The sequence below is a fragment of the Bos indicus genome, chromosome 3 (assembly GCF_029378745.1).
Source record: "Bos indicus isolate NIAB-ARS_2022 breed Sahiwal x Tharparkar chromosome 3, NIAB-ARS_B.indTharparkar_mat_pri_1.0, whole genome shotgun sequence".
In the NCBI taxonomy this organism is placed as follows: Eukaryota; Metazoa; Chordata; class Mammalia; order Artiodactyla; family Bovidae; genus Bos; species Bos indicus.
This window is the reverse complement of record NC_091762.1, coordinates 91409424-91435017: the sequence shown is the minus strand read 5'-3', so window position 1 is coordinate 91435017 and position 25594 is coordinate 91409424. Positions and strand designations below refer to the sequence as shown.

The 25594-nt window shown below is 38.5% G+C and overlaps 1 protein-coding gene across 5 annotated transcripts in view; it reads right to left on the bottom strand.

The window, feature by feature from the left end:
- The window catches only part of USP24 (ubiquitin specific peptidase 24), a 155658-nt gene that overhangs the window by 128884 nt on the left and 1180 nt on the right, over positions 1–25594 (bottom strand). The window contains exon 1 of one of the 5 annotated variants that reach the window (XM_070786471.1): positions 22700–24198. The exons of the other annotated variants lie outside the window; for them this stretch is intronic. Coding sequence (XP_070642572.1) covers positions 22700–22858 — 159 coding nt within the window. The 5' untranslated portion in view covers positions 22859–24198. Of the gene's footprint in view, positions 1–22699; positions 24199–25594 lie in introns of those variants that run through there. 5 annotated transcript variants of the gene reach the window in all.

Here is a 25594-nt window from a genome sequence, read left to right as displayed (position 1 = left end):
AAGAAAAGATAAATTCTGAACTTCATCAAAAGTAAAATCTCTTCGACTTCCCTGGTGGTACAGCTGATAGGAATCTGCCTGCCAATGCAGGGGACACGGGTTCAATCCCTGGTCTGGGAAGACTCTACATGCCACCGAGCAACTAAAGCCCGCTGTGCGCAGCAGCTACTGAGCTAGCGTGCCCTAGAGCCCGGGCTCCACAACAAGAGGGCCACTGCAACGAGAGGCCTGTGCGCAGCAACAGAGGAGTTCTCTCTGTGGAATCTCAAATGCTGCTGTAGCCGTCTGTTTCAATCTTACATTAATATAACAGAAAACAAAAATAACCAAAGGGGAAAAATGCATGCAAGGTTTCTTTTTGGGGGTGATGAGAAAACTGTCTAAAATTAAAGAGTGGTGATGGCTGTACAACTCTAAGAATGTACACTTAAAAAGGGTAAACTTTAGCGTGTGTGAATTATATCTTGATAAAGCTGCTATTTGAAAAACTTGATTAACAAATATGAGTTCAAAGATTATAGTTATTAAATATAAGTAAGCTTAAAATCTCATCTAAGAATTTCAAAACCCAGCTGTATCTAATGATCTATAATAAAAATAAATATGCCAATTAGTTTTTAAAAATAATTTAAAAAATAACATATTTAAGACATAACAGGAGAAAAATCTCACATTGCCTTCTAAGCAGTTAACATTCTTGTTCTTTAAAAGGGGGGAACGTACAAGGTACACATCAAGTTAACAAGCGATACAGAGCAGCATTACGTTCTGAGGAGGGTGCTACCGACACAGACGAGAGAGGGAATCACCAGAGGAGGAAACAGGGACAGGAGCCCGTATTTAGGTTGGTTTAATATTCTGAGTCATCATTTTGAGTAGAGCCCGTCCCTGGCAAAAATTACATTCTAAACAAGAGAACACATGCAAAGCAGCTTGGAATTGTCCTACTGCAAAATAGCTCCCAACAGACATAAGGTATACGGCTTTTAATAAGAACTCTGGAATGTAATATATTATTTTCTCATTAGATGTCTAATGCAAGTGATACCCAAGTAATAGTTAATGAGCACTTAACCTAATTTGATAATAAATACACTTGTCAACGGGCTTCCCTGGCTCAGTTGGTAAAGAATCCACCTGCAATGCAGGAGATCTGGGTTCGATCCCTGGGTGAGGAATTTACCCTGATGAAGGAAATGGCAACCCACTCCAGGATTTTTGCCTGGGAAATTCCATAGACAGAGGAGCCTGGTAGGCTACAGGCCATGGTGTCACAAGAGTCAGACATGACTGAGCCACTAAACACTACCACCACACTTATCAAAAGTTCACTATGTTCCAGACAAGATACTGAGCTTTGGGGACAGAGATAAAGACACAATTCTCATCTTTAGAGACCAGGACAATGTGAAAGAAGAGAAAGGGTGGATCCAAACCACGCTGCGGGTGGCGGTGCACATGCATGCAAACAGTTGATGTTTAAGGGAAACAGTATTATAAGCAGAGGGCTACAGAGCTTTCATATTTCAAAACTGGTATTACTTTATTTTTCAAGTATATTAAGTAATAAAACTTCAACATTTTCAGCTTTTTTGACCATCTGAGGCAATGTCCTTTTATTATGATAGCCCACCAATTTTATTTAAAATTGAAAGACATTTAAGTTTTGAAAATGCTTTACAATATTTATGTAAATTTAGCATGTTAGGGATGCACAATTCTGTCACTAAGGCAGAAAAGAAATGAGCTCACAAAAAATTCTTGAATATCACTTTTAACCTGAAAAATTTCTAATAACACTGAATCTTGTGTATCTGGTCATCCAAGAAAAATAACAAATGAGTTAATGCCCTACATTACGATTTCTAAACTAGATATTTTAAGATTAGAACCAAAACAATTGCTGGAAACATAATTTAGGCTATTTCCTAAAGAAGTAATTTTACTTATGCCCATAAATATAAATTAATACAAGTATAAACAAGATCTCTGTAACTCCCATGATATTTGATAATGTCATGAACACCCTAGAAATTCATATAGTTGTGATTATAACTTCATTACTGGCAAATGGTTCAGAATAAGGCTTAGTGTTTATCTATAAATGGGCTTAGCACTTTTAATTACTGGAAACAGTTTTTCACAGAATTGATAAATGCTGTCTCTGCATAGTGTAAATCTACCTCCACAGAGGTAGAGATCTTTAGATTTAACATGTAGATTATCTTGACAAAAATATTTCTTTGCATGAAATCTTCTATATTTACAGTTAGACACGAGCATATATGTCACTATCCATATCTAGAAACTTGCCTGTTTGAAAAATGCAGATGAACCAACATAAACATTGTACAGGCGCTAACTTGATTGAGGGCTGCATACACAAAACAGTATAATTTACTCAGCCTTTGCAACTGGCCTTTGAAATACTATTGTATAAGCATTAAGGTTAATAACAGAATTTTAATATTTACTTAGAAAACCATCTTCAAGTTCAAAGAAATTAACAAACCTTTTGCTCTTAAACTCAATTTAAACCTTCTTTGTTTAAAGAAGTGGAACCTACTGGAGTAAATACTGCCTGCTGTTCAGAGATAAGCTCTGCTCCAGTCTAGCCACTAACCCAACAAATACAGAAAAAAAAAAAAAAAAAAAACGTAAGGGACAGAAGATAGCCAATATTGCTTAAAGTTTATGCTAATACTAAATTTGATTACTGAACTATTTTGTTAGCCAACAATGTACTCAAAAGAACTTCCAAATGCTTGATTAATGTACAGAAAAATGAAGATGCCAAATTGATGCCAAATCATTTTCCCATGATTTTTAAAAATGCATTTGTCCATTACCTAAAATAAACAACAATTAGCACCATATATGTCAAGTGCTTAAGGAAAAAAAGATGAAAACATGAACATCTGATTCCAAGTCACCAACTTAAACAACTTTCTAATGAAAGTTGAGACTTCAGGCTCGTCAGTCTTATTTAATATTTTTCAAAGCAATTCAGAGTTCTATGCAAATCTATTAATAATATGATCTGTTATTCTGGACTAGATGATTCCTAAAATACTGCTTACTGAAGAAAGAGATGAGGGACAAGTGCAGGTGGTTCCCAAGTCACTAATACATTTGTCTGTTGGCAAATTGCTTTCTTGAAATTCATTTTCATTCCATATTATAAGCAGTAGAGAATTTCCTAACTGTTCTACAAAAGCAGACATTTCTTGGGGTCCCTTTCTTTCATAACCCTTGGTGTTGATTCAATACATAGAAACAAGGTTTTCATGAGAAGTTGTCTTTGATTTCAAAGGTGGCATCTTACATACGGGCTTCCCTGGTGGCTCAGATGGTAAGGAATCCACCTGCAATGCAGGAGACCCGGGTTTGATCCCAGGGTCAAAAAGATCCCCCTGGAGTGGAGAATGGGTACTTACTCCAGTATTCTTGACTGGAGAATCCCATGGACAGAGGAGCTTGGTGAGTTACAGTCTGTGCAGTCACAAAGAGTTGGATACTACTGAGCAACACATAGGATTTATCCTTTATCATTTAGATTTAAGGTCTGAGATTTATATATCGTTGATCTCAGGAACAAAAAAGCTGGTAGCTGTAGTTAGACCTTCAGTTTTAATAGACAGCAGAAGAAGGAGTGAGATGGTAAAGGGGGATTTAGATACATGCAGAGAAAAATGAGAGAGAGGCAAAGGAGAACTAGCATGTCTCCTGACGGCTTAGCTACTCTGTTTCAGGGTTGGTGCCCAACCCCACGAGGCAACGAGGCAAAATCTGTCATTGTGCTCAATATCTGTCATGGGCAAAACTGAGGCTCAAGTAAGACAAGTTACTCAAATCTATTTCTTATGGTCTCTTGCCTAATGCTAACAGTCACTCATGGATTCAGAATGGGATGAGAATTCAGATCGAGGTTTCTCCAAATCTCATGTTCTAGATTAAGCACTCTGGAGGTATTCCAGTTCCTCCTAAAACTCGTAGGAGGGCTCAGTCCCTAAAAGCATCAGTCCAGAATGGAGGTAAATTGTTATTAAAAAACAACCAAACAAAAATTTTATATAATGTACCCTAAGCTAAGAGTTGACAAGGTAAGAATGAATTGATTCTCAACTGCTTTTCTCCCAAAGCACTCGTTATTTCTTAATCCACTGGTATTCCTAAAGTTTTAGGTAAGAGGTTTTCTAGGATAAACAAGTACCTTTTATTAAATTTTGTTGGAATTTCCTTTACTATATATTCCCATGACAGATCTAAATGTTGATTCTGTCACCACCATCTGCTTGCTGTGTGACCTTGAATAAGCTTCTTAACCTCTCTATGCCGTCGTTTTCTCAACAGCAAGCAGAGAACAGCGCCTGCCTTGCAGGATTACTATGCAGATGGGAGAGCATCCCTGTAGAAGACCAATTACCACAAACTGGCACATCCTACCCAGTGGCCCAGACTGCTCTTCAAGCTTCAGATGAATGTTTCTGTATCCCTGTTAGACTGACTCTTCAGCGTCCATGAAGAACTCAGTGTTCTAATTTGAATATGTTTCTTCTCTGAAGAAACTATACCTAGTCTCTGAAACTTAAGTGTCATCTTCCCAACTAGTCGGTCCCCATACCACAATGATTCTATCTCAGAAACTTCTCAATAGTCTCTCCTGGCCGACCACCACTGTGGCTGAGGCCCTCGCTGCATGCTGTTCAGACTGCAGCCAACACTCACAATCAGGACTGCGTCCCTGCCACTGTTCTAGCCCCACTCTTGTGTCCTCTTCAAAATGCCAGTGATCTTTCTTAACAAAACAAAAACTAAACTAAACCAAGAAAAGGGATCTGATCCCATCACTTACTTGCTCATAAACCTCCTTTAGACCCCAGCTGCCTTAAGTACCTAGAAAGTAAAAGCAGGTCTCCAGCACTGACTGGCATGCAAAGCTCTTCACCAGCTGACCACAACCTACACACAGAACCTCATCTACTTATTTCCTAAACCCTTCTGCTCTAACCACACTGAACTCCTAGGCCCTTGAGCACACAGGACTTGCCGTGATGCCATGCTACCTCAATGCTCTTTCCTCTGCCTAGAGTGCTTTTTCTCCAACACAATAAATTATTACTTTTATTTTGCTATAGGCTCCATGTTTGTGTCCCTTCAAAGTTCATATGCTGAAACCGAATCCCTTATGTGATGGTATTTGGAGATGGGGCCTTTAGTAGGTGAGTCATGAGAGCTTTGTTCTTTTCAAAGAGACCACAGGGCACTCCCTCGGCCCTTTCACCATGTGAGGTTAAAGCCAGGAGACAGTTGTCCATGAATCTGGAAGCAGGTCCTCACCAGATACCAAAGCTGCGGACACCTTGATCCTGGACTTCCCAACCTCCAGAACTACAAGAAATTAATTTCTGTTCTTTACAAGCCATCCATTCTATAGTATTTTAATATAGTATCCTGAATAGACTAAGACAGTCTTTAAAATCAGTTCAAGTATCATTTCTTTAATACATTTTTCAAGATTCTGCCAGACTAAGGTATTCTGTCTTCTGTTTTTATACTGAATTCTCATTCAGTACTATCTAGAAGCTGTGAATACATCAATGAATAAGACAAACACATTCTGCCTTTGAGGCTTTGAGATACACTACCTATCAGAAAAGACAATTACATAAGGGATTATCATTTCTTATAAGGAGCATGCTATAACAACAAGAGTATTATGAAAGTGTATAAGAAGGAGAACCCATGGGATATTATTTCACCTTAAAAAGGAAGCAAATCCTGTTATATGCTATAAAATCAATGAACCTTGAGTACACTGTGCTATTCCACTTACACGAGGTATCTGAGAGTCAAATTCATAGAAACAAAAAGAAAGGTGGTTAGCAGGAGCTGGGGGCAGGGGAAAAAAGAGGAACTGTAGTTTAACTGGTACAGAGTTTCAGTTTTACAAGATGACAAGTTCTGGAGATCTGCTTCACAAAATGTAACTATAATTAACTGTGCACTCAAAAATAGCTAAGATGGTAAATTTTATGTTTTGTGTTTTTCCTAATTTTTCAATTTCATATTGAATAATTTCAATATCCTTTTCAAAAAGAAAAAAAGAAGAAGAAGGGGACCCAGCCTATCATGATCAAAGATAGCCTAAAAATGAACTGACATTTAGGCTGAGACCTAAGTAAGCATCCAGCATCTTCAGCCTCGCGCACAGGTTAGTGCTCAGTCCTCACTTGATCTCACCCACCAGCGACAGTTCACACTGCTGATTGCTCCATCCTCCCTGAAACACCTCCTCCATGTGGCTTCCAGGACAGATCCACTCCCTGGTTCCTCTTACTTCACTAGCCACTCCTCACTCTCCTCAGCTGGTTCCTCTCTTGTCACCTCAGTCCCTAAACACTGGAGTACCCGGGAACCCAGTCCTCAGAAATCTACATTAGACACATGCATTGCCTGGGTGATCTCACTGACATACTAAAGAGTAAGGTTGTGTTGGGTAGGGCTGAGCTTTGGACCAAACCACTGTTAATATCTAAGATATTTGTCAACCCTGAGAAACCAATTTTTGCTCCTTTGGAGGGCTGCTGGCCCTGCTGAGAATGCACAGTGTAACGGTCTTATATACCATCTCCAAGCTGAAGGCCCTCACAGTTTATCTCCAGCATGGACCTCTTCCTAGACACCGGGCACTTACCCAATGTCTCCTCTGACATCTACACTAGGAATATTTACTAGGCATCTTAAATAAACACATCTGAAAACAAACTCTGGATCTTTCCCGTAAGATCACATTACCTCCCTGCTCAGAACCCTCGATGCTCGACTCCATTCTGACAAAAAGGCCGTTTCAGTGGCCTCCAGGGCTCCAGTGAGGAGCTGCCCTCTGCTTCACTTCTGAATCTCATCTAAAAGGCATACCCCACCCAGGCCAGCATGCTCTCGGCCCCATTCCTTTTTCTATAGCACTCACCATCTAACTTTCTACACTTAATTGTTTGCTGTCTGTCTTCCTTCAGCCAGAATACAAGCTCCGCCAGGGCAGATTTTTTGCTTTATCTGTTGCATCAACAGCCCTTGATACTGAGTAGGTGCTCAATAAATATTTGGTGAATGAATGAATGAATGAATGTTAAGCATCTAATAAATACTTAGGAAATGAAAGAGAAGGGGAAAAGGATTCTAGGCCTAGAGAATCTCTACCACCAGAGAGTGTGGCATATTTAAAGCACATTCTTCTATTTCCGTAACAACAAATACTGAGTTGTATTAAACTTTACCTATTTACAGCTGTGCGGCCCTAACTGGATTGTGTTACTCAACAAGCTGGGGGCTTCCTTGTAGCTCAGCTGGTAAAGAATCTACCTGCAATGCAGGAAGGCCTGGTTCAATTCCTGGGTAGGGAAGTTCCCCTGGAGAAGGGATAGGCTACCCACCAGTATTCTTGGGCTTCCCTGGTGGCTCAGAAGGTAAAGAATCTGCCTTCCACACCCTCAGAAATGTCCTTCTGCCTAAATAGGTCTAGTAACCAAAAGCCTATGACACTTTAAGGCTGCCTGTTCCTTTTTTCACACAGATAAAAGTTCAACTGAAATCTCTCTCCATGTAAATTTAACTAATACCTACCAGACCACAGTCAGATGGGATATAGTATTTTCTGTGATCCTTCATTTCTACACTTGTGAAAAGGAGACTGACATTTGCTTGCTTGTAACTAAAAATGGGCTTTGTGAATACTAAGTAAGATAATGTATGTAAAAATGCTCTGCAAATGCAAACATCAAATAAACAAAGTAAAGATCTGTTATGGTTATCTAAACTGCTCTCAAAAGGTTATTCTGCACACACTTTTGCTTACAGGAACAAAACTCCACTGAAAACACTTTTATACTTCTCTTTTAAAAAGATATTCCATGCTCTTCTGGTAATATGCTCTAATTCACCTTAATCCTTACAGGCATAAAGAAATGCATTAGGCTTAACAAAAAAGGTTCAGAGTGCAGAAACGGAGAATGAAGCCAGGGGAACAACAGGGAGCCAAAGTGAGGCACTGTATGTGGAAAGAACACAGAACTGAGGGCGAAGACACATTGGTTTAAGCTCACCACTAGCTGTAGGATTTTAGACCAGGGTTTCTTAACTCTGGCATTACTGACATTTTAGGGTGGGTAATTCTTTGCTGAGGGGGCTGTTCTATGCACTGTGGGATGTATGGCAACATTCCAGGCCTCTACCTACTATGTGCCAGTAATTCCCTTCTTGTGGCAACCAAAAAGGTCTCCAGACATTACTAAGTATCCCCTAGCTGGGAACCACAGTCTTATGTAAGACTTCATATCTTCACACTTAATTTTAGTATCATCTTTAAAATGAAAACATTTACCCATAGATCTAAGATCCTTCTTTGGCTCTAAAAATGCTAAAATTCTATAAAAGATCAAAATAAAGATGACTGTAAGTACAGTCTCATTAAAGAGAAACAAGTTATGTCATGAAGGAAGTTAATATTTTTGTTCAGTTTTCCTTATTACCTTAATAGACAATGATAAAACTTTCTTGTATATTTAAAATGATTCAATTATAAAATCTTTTAAAAATACGAGATGAGAACTGGGTTATTTTTGAAAATGTCAATATCAAAAGACTAAAAGGATATAAAGACTATTCCAGAATCTACATTAAAGGGATATGATAACCAAATGCAATGCATAATTTTTTATTCAATCCTGTACTTTTCTCCAACACAATGATACATCTGAAGTGCTTAATATGGGGCCTAGTACTTTATCATATGATTTTTTTAAAGGTTATATTTCATTTATAGTTATTATAAAATATCTGCTATACTCCCATGTTGTATAATATATCCTTGCAGCTTATTTTATACCTAATAGTTTATGCCTCTTAATCCCTTACGCCTATGTTGCCCCTCCCGTCTCCTCTCCCCACTGTTTGTTCACTTTATCTGTGAGTCCACTTCTTTGTTGTTATATTCACTAGTTTGTTTTGCTTTTCAGATTCCACATTTAAGTAGTATCATAACAGTATATCTTTCTCTGACTTATTTCACTTAGCATAATGCTCTCCAAGTCTATCCATGCTATGGCAATTGGCAACATTTCATTCTTTTTTATGGCTAAGTAGTATTTCTTTGTATATATGTATATGTGTATATATACACATCTCCTTTATCTATTCATCTGTTGATGGACACTTAAGTTGCTTCCATACTTTGGCAATTGTAAGTAATGTTGCTATGACCATCAGCACGTATGTATCTTTTCAAATCAGTGTGTTTTTTTTTTTTTTTTTCCAGATATATACTCAAGAGTGGACTTGCCAGGTCCTAAGGTAGTTCTATGTTTAGCTTTTTGAGAAACCTCCATACTGTTTTCCACAGTGGCCACACCAATTTACCTTCCCATCAACAATGGACAAAGGTTCCCTTTTCTCCACACCCTTGCCAATGTTTGTCATTTGTATTCTTTTAGATGACAGTCACTCTGACAGGTATGAGATGATAATTTTTGATTCAATCCTGGACTGTTTTTTAAAACATCTATAAAGGATATTTTTGGTACAAGTAGAGAAATCTAAATATGGACCAAATAGTAGAGAATATTAATGTATTGTTAAATTCATTTGGTTGAGACAATGCTATTGTGGTTCTGTTGGACAATGTTTTTGCAGCTTAGGTTCAAAAGGTTCAGGGTAAAAAATGTGTGTGTGTGTGTAGGTGTTTGTCTTTAGAGAAAAGTGAGATAAAGTCAGTGTGACAGAATGTTTGTAAATGTTGAATCCAGGTGAAAGGTATGCAAGTATTCACTGTACTGTTCTTCCAACTTTTCTGTAGGCTGGAAATCGCTCAAGATAAAAATTTTGGAAAAATACATCTAGTATACAAATCAAATTACATACACATTGGATTTGTCATTGGCTAAAGCACACACACCTTTTCTAAAGCTTCAGTTCATTTCAGTCGCTCAGTCGTGTCCGACTCTTTGCGACCCCATGAATCGCAGCATGCCAGGTATCCCTGTCCATCACAAACTCCCGGAGTTCACTCAGACTCACATCCATCGAGTCAGTGATGCCATCCAGCCATCTCATCCTCTGTCATCCCGTTCTCCTCTTGCCCCCAATCCCTCCCAGCATCAGAGTCTTTTCCAATGAGTCAACTCTTCACATCAGGTGGCCAAAGTACTGGAGTTTCAGCTTCAGCATCATTCTCTCCAAAGAAATCCCAGGACTGATCTCCTTCAGAATGGACTGGTTGGATCTCCTTGCACTCCAAAGGACTCTCAAGAGTCTTCTCCAACACCACAGTTCAAAAGCATCAATTCTTTGGCGCTCAGCTTTCTTCACAGTCCAACTCTCACATCCAAACATGACCACTGGAAAAACCATAGCCTTGACCAGACGGACCTTTGTTGGCAAAGTAATGTCTCTGCTTTTGAATATGCTATCTAGGTTGGTCATGACTTTCCTTCCATGGAGTAAGCGTCTTTTAATTTCATGGCTGCAGTCACCATCTGCAGTGATTTTGGAGCCCAGAAAAATAAAGTCTGCCACTGTTTCCACTGTTTCCCCATCTATTTCCCATTAAGTGATGGGATCAGATGCCATGATCTTCATTTTCTGAATGTTGAGCTTTAAGCCAACTTTTTCACTCTCCTCTTTCACTTTCATCAAGAGGCTTTTTAGTTCCTCTTCACTTTCTGCCATAACGGTGGTGTCATCTGCATATCTGAGGTTATTGATATTTCTAAAGCTTTATTAAGTACTTTTACCCAATCCTCTCCACTCCTGAGATAGCTGGGGGCCCTGCTGAGGACAAGTCATCCTGAAAACACAACCTGATCTGTTGCTGATTACCCCTACCACCCTTCAGGATCACTGCAATAGGCTACGAGCTAGTAAGAAGCAATAAGCAGCCAGACCAGTGACAAAGGCATGCAACAAACATTTGTTCAGTGATGCATAAATGCTTCCCATACTACTGTTTCCTTCTTCTTCCTACTTTTACACACAGCTATTTTTTTTTTCCTTTTACATTAGGGTAAGTAAGGAGGGGTAAAAGCCAATCAGCATCTCAATAGCTTTACTTAAAAATAAACTCACTTGGATTAATAGTAATATCATTAATCATTATTATATTAATAAATGAAACAAATAGGACAATCTGAAACAGAAAAGACACTAAAAATCAGTTTACTATTATAATTATTCTGTATCCTATTTTTTTTTCTTTTCCAGAAGTGACAGTTCTGCAAATAATCTTCTCCTTATTGAGGCTGAGCTCAACTAAGATATGTAATAAGAACAGACTGGTAAATAGTCCTACAAAGGCTAAAAAAAACTTTTGTTTCTTCTAAGTCATGTATGGATGTGAGAGTTGGGCCACAAAGAAAGCTGGGTGCTGAAGAGTTGATGCTTTTGAATTGTGGTGTTGGAGAAGACTCTTGAGAGTCCCTTGCACTGCAAGGAGATCCAACCAGTCAATCCTAAAGGAAATCAACTCTGAATATTCACTGGAAGGACTGATGGTGAAGCTGAAGCTCCAATACTTTGGCCACCTGATGCGAAGAGCTGACTCACTGGAAAAGACCCTGATGCTGGGAAAGACTGAAGGCAGGAGGAGAAAGTGATGACAGGGGATAAGATGGTTAGATGGCATTACCAACTTGATGGACATGAGTTTGAGTAAGCTCCAGGATCTGGTGATGGACAGGGAAACCTAGTGCGCTGCAGTCCATGGGGCTGCAAAGAGTCGGACACAATTGAACTGAACCGATCATACATTATGTTCTTTCCTGTGTACAGTATTTTTCTATGCGCTACAGAAAAAATATACAAAGCAGAGGGAGTGGTGCCAAATACCAGCTTCACATTTAATGCATTATGTCCAAAATGGTGTCCATTAGAAAGATACTGGCAACAGTTCAAAAAAAGTTGCCACAAACTGTGTGTGGTGTGTGTGCTCAGATGCAAAGTCGTGTTTAACTCTTTGCGACCCCCTGGACTATAGTCCACTAGGCTCCCCTCTCCATGGGATTATCTAGGCAAGAATACTGCAGTGGGTTGCCATTTCCTCCTCAGGGGGTCTTCCTGACCCAGGAATCGAACCTGCATTGCAGGTAGATTCTTTACCACTGTCCCATCTGGGAAGCCCTCCACAAACTGTAAAACAATGAAAATACCATGACAGAAATCTGCTATAGGGCTACCAAAATACTTCTTACCTTCAAGCTACGGTATAGGTTATTACAGGCAAGATTCACTTTAAGAAACTGGGGTAAGAAAGGAGGGGTTAAAAAAAAAAAAATGAACGGTGTCTCCACAGCTTTACTTCAAAATAAACTCACTTGGATTAACAGTAACATCATTAATCATTATTATACTGATAAATGCACCATCCCCAGCATTACTTGACATACATGAATGTAAGAAAATGTGTTCCAAAATGCTGACGCAAACTAAATATTTTCCAGATCAGATTTTTTTATTTAGTACCTCCTATGTCAAGCGAGGCCCCCTCAGACAACCACATACTCCTTTCCGAATTGGGAAAGGAGTACGTCAAGGCTGTGTATTGTCACCCTGCTTATTTAACTTATGTGCAGAGTGCATCATGTGAAATTCTGGACTGGAAGAATCGCAAGCTAGAATCAAGACTGTCAGGAGAAATATCAATAACAACAGATACACATATGACACCACCCTTGTGACAGAAAGCAAAGAGGAACTGACGAGGCTCTTGATGAAGGTGAAAGAGGAGAGTGAAAAAGCTGGCCTAAAAACCAACATTCAAAACAGGAAAATAACAGCATCCGGTCCCATCACTTCATGGCAAATAGACGCGGAAACAATGGAAACAGTAACACTGTATTTTGGGGGGCTCCAAAATCACTGCAGATGGTGACTGCAGCCATGAAACTAAAAGATACTTGCTCCTTGGAAGAAAGGCTATGACAAACCTAGACAGTGTACTAAAAAGCAGAGATGTTACTTTGCCGACAAAAGTCTGTATGGTCAAAGCTATGGTTTTTCCAGTAGTAACGTACAGGTGTGAGAGCTGGAATAAAATGGCTGAAGGCCAAAGAATCGATACGTTCAAACTGTGCTGCTGGCGAAGATTTTTGAGAGTCCCTCGGACATCAAGGAGATCAAACCAGTCAAACCTAAAGGAAACAAGCCTGAATATTCATGGAAGGGTTGATGCTGAAGCTGAAGTGCCAGTACTTTGGCTACCTGATACAAACAGTCAACTCATTGGAAAAGACCTTGATGCTGGGAAAGATTGAAGGTAGGAGGAGAAGGGGACAACAGAGGACGAGATGGTTAGATGGCATCACTGACTCAATGGACGTGCGTTTGAGCAAACTCTGGGAGATGGTGAAGAACAGCGAAGCCTAGAGTGCTGCAGCCCATGGGGTTGCAAAGAGCCGGACATAATGAGTGACTGAGCAATAACAAATGTCAAGTGTTCCCTGGACTTTGTGGTAAATGGAGATGATCAGACCCTGACCTCAAAAGAGTTACAATTCAGTCTGGGTTAACAAATATATAAATAATTCCAATACAAGGGGATAAATGCTATGACTGAGCACTGTATGTAAGGGTTTCTATTCAAACTCAAGAAGGGACTTTTAACTGGGTAGAGGGGAAGACTGAATAGGAGGAAGTGGAATAGAAGGCACAGCTCTAAAAGAAAACCAGTAGCAAATCTAACGGTACATGTGGTTTGGTTAACATCTGGAATTTCATGGGACTCACGAGACTGAAATAGGAGGATGTTCAATATCTAATTCTGCCAACTACAAGCTTGTGTTAAATCTACTTTGTGGAGAAAGGATCAACCACAAGGATCAAACTGATGTCACATAGTGCTGTTGGACTAATTCTCCTGGTCTAATATGACAAGAGAATTTCCCTTTCCTTAGGAGTGAAGGTTGAGGGGAACAGGCCAGGTAGAAGGAAAAGTATGCGTATAGGCTGGGAGTCATAAAAGAACCTGGCATATTTTAAGGCTAATTTTTTAAAATGGATCCTCTAAGAGTAAATCAACACACACTATGTTTTATTTCTATATTCATTAAAATATATAATTAATGCAAGTGTCATGTTTTTAAGAGTATTAATAGCCTTTCAAAGTATCATTCCAAATGTTTTTATTTCAAACCTACAGATGTATAATATTTCCGAGTGGATATTTATGATAATCACTGTATTTGATACACAGAGAACAAAAAGGCAGTTTTAAGAAAGTAAAAGATATACAAATTAGGCATATGTTATTTCAAGAAATTTATATACTAACTATCAAGCTTATTTTAAAATATCAGTACCCATGTATCACTGTGGACACTCAGGCAGGGGATCACTAATGCTTGTCAGGTTTACAACGACGCTAAGCAGACAGATGGACACAGCTCCTTCACAAATGACAGCGTTTCCTCAACCTTCCTCTCCTTCGTCCTCACCGCCTCTTATAAACTTATCAACAGCTGCTAACATTAGAAAGTGCTGAGTGAGAAAGCAAGGTAAACAAGATAAATATCTTTAAGGGGGAAAAAATGAATCAAGTGTCAACTTTTTGCCCCCTAACTGAAACTAGTATCTAACAAAGGAAATGGTGGTGATGAAGATACAGCAAGCTTATGAGGAAGGATATACTAAATATACTAAAGATGAGTTACAGTAAAAGACTTCCTCATGTCAGAAAGACAGTTTGGTCAAGTATACAAAATGCTTCTTGAGAAGCGGAAAGCTAGTTCCCTTCTTGACTTTGCTAATGATCCGAGTCAAGGTCCTTACCCCTAAACTGGCGAGATGTTACATCACAAGATCCCGATGGTCTCTTCCAGCTTTGAAACACATCTTCAACCTTAATCTTTAAATTTACAACTTTTAACATTTTTACTGGAACAGAGAGAGGACAGGACAGAAAATATTCTCAGCTCTACAGATAATTGCTCTGTTTTACAAAGTGTATCTTGCCAAGTATTCTTGATATTTCTCTCCTATGTTAAAATTACTGTGAATAGGGTGAATCCAAGGTAACTCAGCATGGATTCTGATAGTTGATTCTCCTTAACAAATACTTGGAACTTCTTTATCACAGACATGTTTTATACTCCAACCATAAAAACCCCAAAGTAATGAAAAGCAAACAGGACTTGCTTGTTATTCTCTACAGATGTCAGTATGTCTGCACACATCTCATGAACCAATTGTTTTTTACGGTACACGTTTTATATATTACACATACATTTTTTGCCTGGTATAACTGAGAATACTGATTGCTCAACAGACAATGGATATTCTCTCAAAATCAAATATGATATACAAACTTGTGAAATATAGGATGATCTGTTGCTACTGTTATTTAAATGTTTCATTTAAAAACATTTCAAATGAAGCAGAAGGAAATCTTACAAAATGAAAAGTACTAACATTTTAAAAGTATATAGTATTTTAGTAAACATAAAACATAAAACACTCCAACATAAAACTAAACACCCCCCCCACACACACAAATGTTGATAATAAACTAAGGATTCCTAATGTTATTAATAACAGACAAGTTTTTCATTTAGCTTTAAAAACAATCTTTTTTGGGGGGTATTATCAACAATTATAAGAGATTTTTAGCCTAAAAAAAGGCCAGTTTCTAGAGCAATTTCTCTTTCCTGGGGGGAAAAATGCACAAATTTGATTTTAGGACAAAACATAATGACATTTAGCTGAAATAATTACCACCATTCTTAAAAGAGGTGCTAGTTGAGAGAATCATTAACCTAATATTAAACATGCAACAAGTAAACAAATACAAATTCTGTACATTCCATGGCACTAAAAGAAATAACACTTGAAAAAACAGTATCACTTGGTTTCCTGGCAATGGATACCACTATAGATCAAATTACATCACAAAAAAATTCTTGAGGCACTACTCAAATGCTTTGGAGAGATCTAATCTCTTCACACTTAACCCACAACTCTTCAAGGCCTTACTTTTCTGAATTATAACATTATAATTTATTGGACACAGAGCAAAGGAAACCCATCAGCCTTGAAACTGTAACAGGGAAGGGACTGTGATTGGTTCACTCCTGTATGCCCAACATCTACTCAGTGCCGAGCACACATTCAATGCTCAATAAAAACCTACTGAATGAAGGTAGATTTAAGTGTTTTATTGAACACAGGTAATGGACTATTACCTGTCTTGCTGCTCTGACACTTTGGGTATTTAATGCCTGTTTTTTATCATTGGAATTTGATTTCTATCTTTATTTAATATAAATCAGAGAACTCTTCTAAGAACTCTTTTTTCCAGTATTTTAATAAAAATTCCAGAAACAGCAGTCTTGCTCTCTTAGAAATAAGTAAGCAGACATGGAAGAGTACATTAAGGTGAACAAATGACCGAAAAGAGTCAAGTGAGTGGACTGTTTCTTGAAAACAGCTGCTGCTGCTAAGTCACGTCAGTCGTGTCTTCTTGAAAACAGCAGATGAGGCTAAGTCTGGAGCCACCAAGAGCCCAACAGTCATGAATAGCAGTGCTCAGTTCAGTTCAGTTACTCCGTTGTGTCTGACTCTTTGCAAGCCCATGGACCGCAGCATACCAGGCCTCCCTGTAGCAGGGCTACAAGCCCCAGAAATCACAGGTGACAAGGGAAGGCCTTGTTGTCCAGGTATGCATCTCTATTCCATCCCTTTGGCAATGCAAAGCTAAACAAACAAAATCTATGCTTTAAAAACAGCTGTTTCCAAGACAGAGTCATAGATCTCAGAGAGTCTCTAAATGCTGGCAGGTTAATCGAAAGGTGAGTCCAAACATACCTGAGTCATAGATAACGAAGTTCTAAAATCAGTCAACAAGGCAAAATGCTCGGAGATATTAGGTGAGGAATGGGGGGAACACGGAGAAAAGGAGAAAGGCAGGAAAAGCGACTAAACAGAAGCTCCATTAAAGCTCAAAATGTGACTCAAATTTGAAAAGTCCTGCTGAACCACATCTTCTGAGACAGTTTTCTTATAGCTAGAATTAGGAACTATCTAGTAAGTATATAATCAAATATGAAATTTAGATTAAAAAAGAAGTTCCCAATTTTATGTTAGGAAGTAATATACTTTTTCCAGTTTTTCAGTTACATAAAACACAAACCCTTCCTATATTTAACTTTCCTCAGTTGCAAAGTTTTAAAACAATTTTAGAATCTAGGCAAAATTTCCCTAAGAATCATGAAATACTTTAATCAATTTTTAAAGCTATTTTCATTTTTAATGGACACCAGAGTTTGGTTTGTCTTCATTTAATAGAGTTTATATACTTTTTAAAAACTTAATCTTTTTTTAATTCAGTAAAACTGAAGAGTTTTGGTACATAGGGTACCTATGTACCCTATCACCCAAAAATAACAGCCATTAGTGTTTAGCATCAGTTTATTTAGAAAACCAAGTGTGTATATTTACACATGCTATTTTCTGAAAGGCCTCATAGCTTTTAACTTCTCAGAGAGATTAAAGAATGAAAATTAACCATAGATTTAGTACAAGATGCCTATTTCACGGACGAGAAAACTGAGGCTCAGAGAGGCAAACTGACTTGTCCAATAAACTTATAGTTAGCAATCAACAGAACCCTGAAGAGAAAAGTACTATCTCCCAAATTCCTGGTTTAATATTCTTTCAAACTCCATTTGATTTTTTATTTCCCTTAAGATATTCCTTCTCCATTCATTTATTTACCCAGCCAAACACTGTGAGCCAGGGGTCTCAGGGACACAGAGATAAAAAGAAATATTACTGTTCCTCAAGTCCAGTGGAAATACAGATACATACATGTAAATACACCTTTTTGTTAGCTAAAATATGATCATGTCTTTACTTGGTGTACCTACAAAATGCCGTTGGGAGAATGTGGCCAGGTGAGACAAGCGTGCCTTGAAGAGAAACACCATTCAAGGTAATCTCGAAGAATAAATCCATGTTAGCCAGAGAGATGCTTATTGAGGTTTGGGGAGGAGAGTGAGGGGACAGATGGCCTCTGAACATGGCACTGGAAGGCAGGAGGCATGGTGGGGTGGAGAAGGATGGAGATCTTGAAAGAAAGGAGTTCAGATTTTACCTACAGGAATTAAGGAGCCACCAAACATTTTTAAGCAAGGTTCAATTCAGTTCAGTTCAGTCGCTCAGTCGTGTCCGACTCTTTGTGACCCCATGAATCGCAGCATGCCAGGCCTCCTTGTCCATCACCAACTCCCGGAGTTCACTCAAACTCATGTCCATAGAGTTGGTGATGCCATCCAGCCATCTCATCCTCTGTCGTCCCCTTCTCCTCCTGCCCCCAATCCCTCCCAGCATCAGAGTCTTTTCCAATGAGTCAACTCTTCATATGGGGTGGCCAAAGTACTGGAGTTTCAGCTTAAGCAAGGTTATCTCATAACTAAAATTTATATTTTACAAAGATCATTCTGGTACCCATGAGTGGCACAGAAAAACAGTAAGAACGGGACATGAACAAAACCAGAGCAGTAACAGCGGGGGCAGGAGAGATATTTACGGTTAGAATTAACAGGCTACTTGATAAGAAGACAAAGTAAGGAGTCTTAAATAAATTAACTAATTGACAGATGGTGTTGCCATTGGCAGTATGGAATACCTTCATATTTTTTAGGATCTGTATTTTAAATTGCTTTAATTTAAATTGCTACTACAATGCTACACGGTAGGCTTCTAATGGTAAATTGCAGAAAGCAATTCAATTTTCAACCAAAACTGCCAATATGAGTGAGGAATGGAAAGAAGGGGGGAAAAAAGCCTAAAAATTTTGATCTGTTTATGAAAGCTAGATTCTAAAAGAAGACAAAGTAGAAATTGAAAAGCACTGGCAACAGCGACTAACAAATCTTTCTGGAAAAGATTTTAACTTCAGAAACCATTTTGGAAGCCTACTGATAAGGAATATATCATATTTATTTTTTAAATAAAATATTTCTAACATAAACATCTTAAACTTAAGTGAAAGTATATCAAATGCTGTCAACTGAATTTCACAATGCACATAACTGAAACAGATACTACAAGAAAGCAAACTATACTGGAACTTAAGAAGTGAGAAGACTTTGGTGGGCACTGAAGATATTACTTATTTCCAAGAAGAAAAATAAAATCTTCAACTTAGCCCCAGAAAAAGATTCCACCTTCATGGCTAAAGATTCCTGCTTCATGGCTAAAATATTTCAATTTTGGTAAAGATTATCAAAATGAAATGCCAACTTAATTGTGTTAGCTCTTTTCTTCAGAACAAATCAACATACACCAAATCTAATGTCACCTACTACTAATATGAGCTTAAGAAAAAATTTTTACAACTCAATTGTGACTGAAAAATATTTCAATACTGAATAATAACAATTCCTATTATAATATAATGAGAACGAGAAATACAAACTTAAAAAAGAAACTAAAACTCCCTGGAAGGAAGGTGAGAAAAAACATCTACTCTTGAAAGTGAAGCACAACTTTCTTAGCAATGCCTCCACAATGCGAAAGTCTCAGGCTGATACGTCCCTTGTATCTCAATGCTTGCTTCTTTATACGCCCAACTTTCTTCTTATTATTTTCTTATTTTTTAAATCAAAACCGTGGTAAAATGTATTACACATTCCTGGACTTTCTTAAACAGAACAGACTGTAACCTTTTCTGGAGTGCGGCATCAGTAAAAACAGCCTCTCGGGGGCATGCAGCACACAAAGCTGTTGCACATCACTCCATACACACGGCTTTGCTTTCAAAGCTTCCTGTCCCCTCCTTCATCCCTGAGCTACTTGTCACTTCTCACTACTGTGTTTGCCTCCAGCAGCTCATCACCGCATGTCTGGACTACTGCAAAACACTTCTAATTTGACAGGAAACCTAATATTAAAGCTTATTTGAACTATGTTTAAAAAAAAAAAAGACAAAACAGCTAGGACTTTCCTGGTGGCTCAGTGGTAGAGAATCCACCTGCCAATGCAGGAGACACAGGTTTGACCTCTGATCTGGAAGGATCCCACACGCTGCGGAGCAACTAAGCCCACGCGCCACAACTTAACTGAGTCTGTGCTCTAGAGCCCGTGAACCACAACTACCGACCTCACACGCTCAGCTCCTGAAGCCCTCATTCTCCAGAGCCCGAGCTACACAGCAAAGGAAGCCACCGCAACGAGAAGCCAGCGCACTGCAACTTTAGAGCAGCCCCCCTACTTGCCGCAACTGGAGAAAAGCGTGAGCAGCAACAAAGACCCAGAACAGTCAAAAACAAAAGCAATTCAATAAATAAAATAAAAAAACTAAAACACAAACGAGTGAAGTGCATGATCTTGAGTGCATGTGGAATATGAGGGTGTTTTGAAATGGTTTAATCTTATATATTTTACTTCTCATTTCTCTTTGGTATTTCAAATAAAAAAAACTTCTGGGAAAACTGAACTCCACAGACAGGAAAATTATTACTGAACCAAATCTTCCTGAATATAATAATTCTTATTAAAAGCAACAATTTTTCATCTTTGCACTCAAATTCAAATAAAATCCATGTTATATGCTTTTTGAGCAGTAAGCACGAAGCTGTGGAATACCTTGATGTCTGCTATTTAGGTTATATTACGGTTGAAATTCTTTCCTCAAATTATTAAAACAACATTTACTTTTCTAATACTGTTATTGGTTTCAAATTTTAAGCTAACAGGATTATTATGTTGCATAAAGCTGTCCCTACATACTATGATTTCACTAGAATACGCCTCACTGATACACAAAAGGTACTTCTTTCATGCCAAATTACATTCATTCTAATAGCAAATGGTCACGTAATTACAAGTCAGATGAACTCATATGCCTAGTTCGCAAAGGAGACACATATATACTAGATTATAAAGAAATTTTTATTTCAAAATTAATCTTTCAGAGTCCCTATTTTTCACGTACTTTCAACTGAATTTTGGAATTCTTTTTTCCCTTTTTTTGGCCTTGCCCTGTGGTATGCAGAATCTTAGTTCCCAGCCCAGGGATGGAACTGCTGCCCCTTGTACTGGGGGCACAGAGTCTTAACCACTGGATTGCCAAGGAAGTCCTGGGAATTATTTTATTTTTTTAACTGTAAAACTTATAAATAGATTCTACATTTTCTAATTGAACAAGTCACAGCAGATCAGAACCTGTAAATCATATATTCAAATCACAAATAACTAAAATTTATTTATAAGATATTTACTCCACATTCAAATGAGCTAGAATTGTGTATTTTAGAGGGAAAAAAGGACACGAGTTTTAATATAAACCTTAGTGTATTATGTAATATACAATGTATAATTTTAATTCATGTATAACTACCCACTTAATACCAAAAGAAAAAAAAAAAGGGGCAAAAATAAGGAGTTACAAATTAATGTGATTTTTATGTGATTTATATATAGTCTAGCAGGACAACTTTAGGGCTCTTTAACAAAAAAGCAATGAAATCATGCAAATACTTCTGACAAAATATTTTCAGAAGACTATTCACAATTAAACAGAAACAAAACAAGGAGTTCACAATATTAGTGAGATCACAGCATTAAATGTCACTTCTAGGAATAAGAATTAACATGAAACTTGACACTAAGGTATTTCTGTTAAAACTCTCCTTGCAAAAAAAATCTATTTTAGTATTTTCTAAAGACAAAACAAGGAAACTTAGTAACAAGTAAGGTATATTGCACAAGTGTTAAATTTTAAAACGTGCCTAAAAGGGTTCCTGGTTCTAAGTTCTAACTCTCTGGATAGGATCACAGTTCTTAAAAGGACCAACTCTGTCCCAGCTCTAGGAGGGCAGAGCCAGGGGGCATGCCCTGAATAGTGGTCAGGGGGGCTGACATTAACCATAAAAGAAACACTGAAGAATTCTAACAGCCGGGGGTGTTAAACATCTGGATAAGTTATTTGGAGCAGCTGTGAGATCTCACTCTCTTTAATAATAGAACAGATTCCTACCTGCTGTGGAAAGGTTGTTAAGTAATGCTATTTAAAATCAAAACTGGTGAACTTTTCAAAATCCCATCCAGCCAAGACACCAAGAATTAATACACATCTACACCCAGCACAACTTTCTGCAAAGCAGTACCTTTAAGTCACTGGAAGATTATCTAAAAAAGTGGCTTTCTGTGCAGTGTTATGCATTCTACTAGATATCTGAGTCTTTTCTATCTGCATTCTCCTTGGTGCTACTGAACCAGAAGTTAACTGCTTTTACTTTCCAAATTTTAATTTTTAAACCAAATCCTAATTATAGCATGAGCCCAAATTACTAAACTGATTGACCTAACTGCATGACCTTGGGAAGTCACTTCTTGTAAAGCTAGAGGCTTGCACTAAGATCCACCAGACTGTAACCTCTACATTCTGTTCCCAGCCCTGGAACCTGGAAGGATTAAATGCTTACCAAATGAGAGGACTGTTCCTGTTATCAAATGACAAATACAAAATAAATGCAATCATTTTTTTCTTTTTTAACAATTGGATTTTGATCTGTATATTCCCAAATATTTTTAAGAGGACACTGAAACTGAAATTTCCTATTGGGCCAATACAAATTTATATAATTTCAGCCAAGGACCTCATTTTAAAGAAATAAAACAAGTAGATTATACAAGAGCTGACAATCTTTACCTTGTTTATTACACTTTCTTTTCTCCAGCCTTTAACTGTGTCCTGTCCCTTTTTCATTTGAAAGGCAGGCAGCTGATAGGGAGAGAGTGCAATGGACTTGGAGTGAGCGGGCCTGGATCCTAGTCCCATCTCTTTCATGAACTGACTCTGTGGGGACATGAATGACAGGTTGACAAGCCCCTTTGGGGCTTGCCTGCTTATGTATGTAAAACCAAGGAGACAAACTAAGCATTAATTTCTGAAGTCTTCTTTAAAAAGGTAGGATTCTCCCTTCATTCTATCCATTATCCTATTCCCAATGCGTTGATTCAGCCCTTGCAAGCCACATCTTTCCTAGCTTGTACAGGAACCTCAAATTTGTCTCTTTCCCTTTTTATTTTTCCTTTTTATCTTAAAATGAATTCAATCTTAAACCATGAGTTGAGTAGAATGAAAAACACACTGTCTTTGCAGTCAGAGAGACCAGTTTCAAATTCAGATTTTGCCACTAGCTAAGCATAACTCTAAAACAGTGATGTTATTAACTACCTCACTGGGGATTAAGTACAATGTATAAAGCACCTAACAGCACCTGACACCGTATAGATGCTCAACAATGATCAGCGCTTCTCCCTATTTCCCAAGATCAAATGCCTCAGGTTCCCGTTGTCCACAAGAATGACCAACAAACTGCACAAGCGGCATGCAAATAGATTTGTAAAACTACAGAGGCAACAACTGGATTAAATATTCTCACCAGGTTCCCATGTGCCTGTATCCTTGGTGGTCTTCTTCTGGGTAAAGCATCCTCAGGCACCAGTAGCAACCCCCACTTCCCACTCTGACCTTGCAAAATTAAATGGTAGAGCCAAATCCACAAGTCAAGAGGAAATGAAAACTTGACAGGGGTCTTCACAAAGTCATAGATTCTCTAGATTTTATGTGAAAGCAGACTCCTCAGCCTGTCATTCATGTGAAAGGAAGCCAAAAATTCTTAGTGTTTAAATGTTCAGGCAGGGCAGCTAACGTGGATGTTAAAGTACCACCAAGCATTATAATTTATTTTGATTTTGCAATTCCAGGAAATTAAAAGGCGTGATAAAAGAAAAAAAAGTAAATTTTTTTCACAAAATGAGGATACGCTGAACTTTGAAGAACTATAAAAGCAGCTTCAGAAAAAGCAGTGGCTTTCTTCTTGATTTCAAAACTGGGTCAAAACTAATTGGAACAAGAAGAGTGATGGGGGCTTGCAAACAGAAGCTCATTTCTTAAAGCGATTTAAATACAGTTATTTAACAGACTGGTTCCAAATAGGAAAAGGAGTTCATCAAGACTGTATATTGTCACCCTGTTTATTTAACTTCTATGCAGAGTACATCATGAGAAACGCTGGACTGGAAGAAACACAAGCTGGAATCAAGATTGCCGGCAGAAATATCAATAACCTCAGATATGCAGATGACACCACCCTTATGGCAGAAAGTGAAGAGGAACTCAAAAGCCTCTTGATGAAAGTGAAAGTGGAGAGTGAAAAAGTTGGCTTAAAGCTCAACATTCAGAAAATGAAAATCATGGCATCCGGTACCACCACTTCATGGGAAATAGATGGGGAAACAGTGGAAACAGTGTCAGACTTTATTTTTCTGGGCTCCAAAATCACTGCAGATGGTGACTGCAGCCATGAAATTAAAAGACGCTTACTCCATGGAAGGAAAGTCATGACCAACCTAGATAGCATATTCAAAAGCAGAGACTACTTTGCCAACAAAGGTCCGTCTGGTCAAGGCTATGGTTTTTCCAGTGGTCATGTATGGATGTGAGAGTTGGACTGTGAAGAAAGCTGAGCGCCAAAGAATTGATGCTTTTGAACTGTGGTGTTGGAGAAGACTCTTGAGAGTCCTTTGCAGTGCAAGGAGATCCAACCAGTCCATTCTGAAGGAGATCAGTCCTGGGATTTCTTTGGAGAGAATGATGCTGAAGCTGAAACTCCAGTACTTTGGCCACCTGATGTGAAGAGTTGACTCATTGGAAAAGACTCTGATGCTGGGAGGGATTGGGGGCAGGAGGAGAAGGGGATGACAGAGGATGAGATGGCTGGATGGCATCACTGACTCGATGGATGTGAGTCTCAGTGAACTCCGGGAGTTGGTGATGGACAGGGAGGCCTGGAGTGCTGCGATTCGTGGGGTCGCAAAGAGTCGGACACAACTGAGCGACTGATCTGATCTGATTTAATTATATGGGACCTTTCCCCCAAAGTAGGAATAATTACAACCTTTACTTCCATACACTAGTCAATGATACAGCTGAGTTACCGGGTAACAGAGGGCAATCAATCAAGTATGTGGAAGTCTGGAAACCAAAGAGATCTTGTGAAATCTAGTTTTTTGAAGTGCTATTTTCTTTCCCAAGCTACTTCAGCCCATGCTGCCAAAGCATATGACTAAAAAGACAGAATATTATTTATGAAAAAATCCTTTCAGGAGGCTTAGCTTCATTAAGAATTATCCAAATTCACATCTCTACTTAAAAACCCAAACCACTAGGGTAAGCCAACCTACTCTACTGGACCTTTGAAATGTACTATGCAGCAAATCGGACCAAAACCCCTATCATGAGCTGTCATTTTTCTGCAAAAGAATTATTCACCAACACTGTTGCTTCTGGTTGATACTTTTTTAAAAAAAAATGAGAGGTAAAGTCTGTTTTCTCCCTCGTGTTCTTTGCTCACATCTCAAACTAAACAGAAGGAATCATCTCCACCCAGACTTGAGATCTCTGATCAAAGCCATTCACCTAGAAGGCCCTTTCTCCTTAACAGACTCCTCCAGTCCCTTTATTTTCCACCCTGTCCCTGTCCCTCTGCAGAGCACTCTCATTGCTACAACCCCTTTCTCTGGTCTAGCTTTCCCTCAT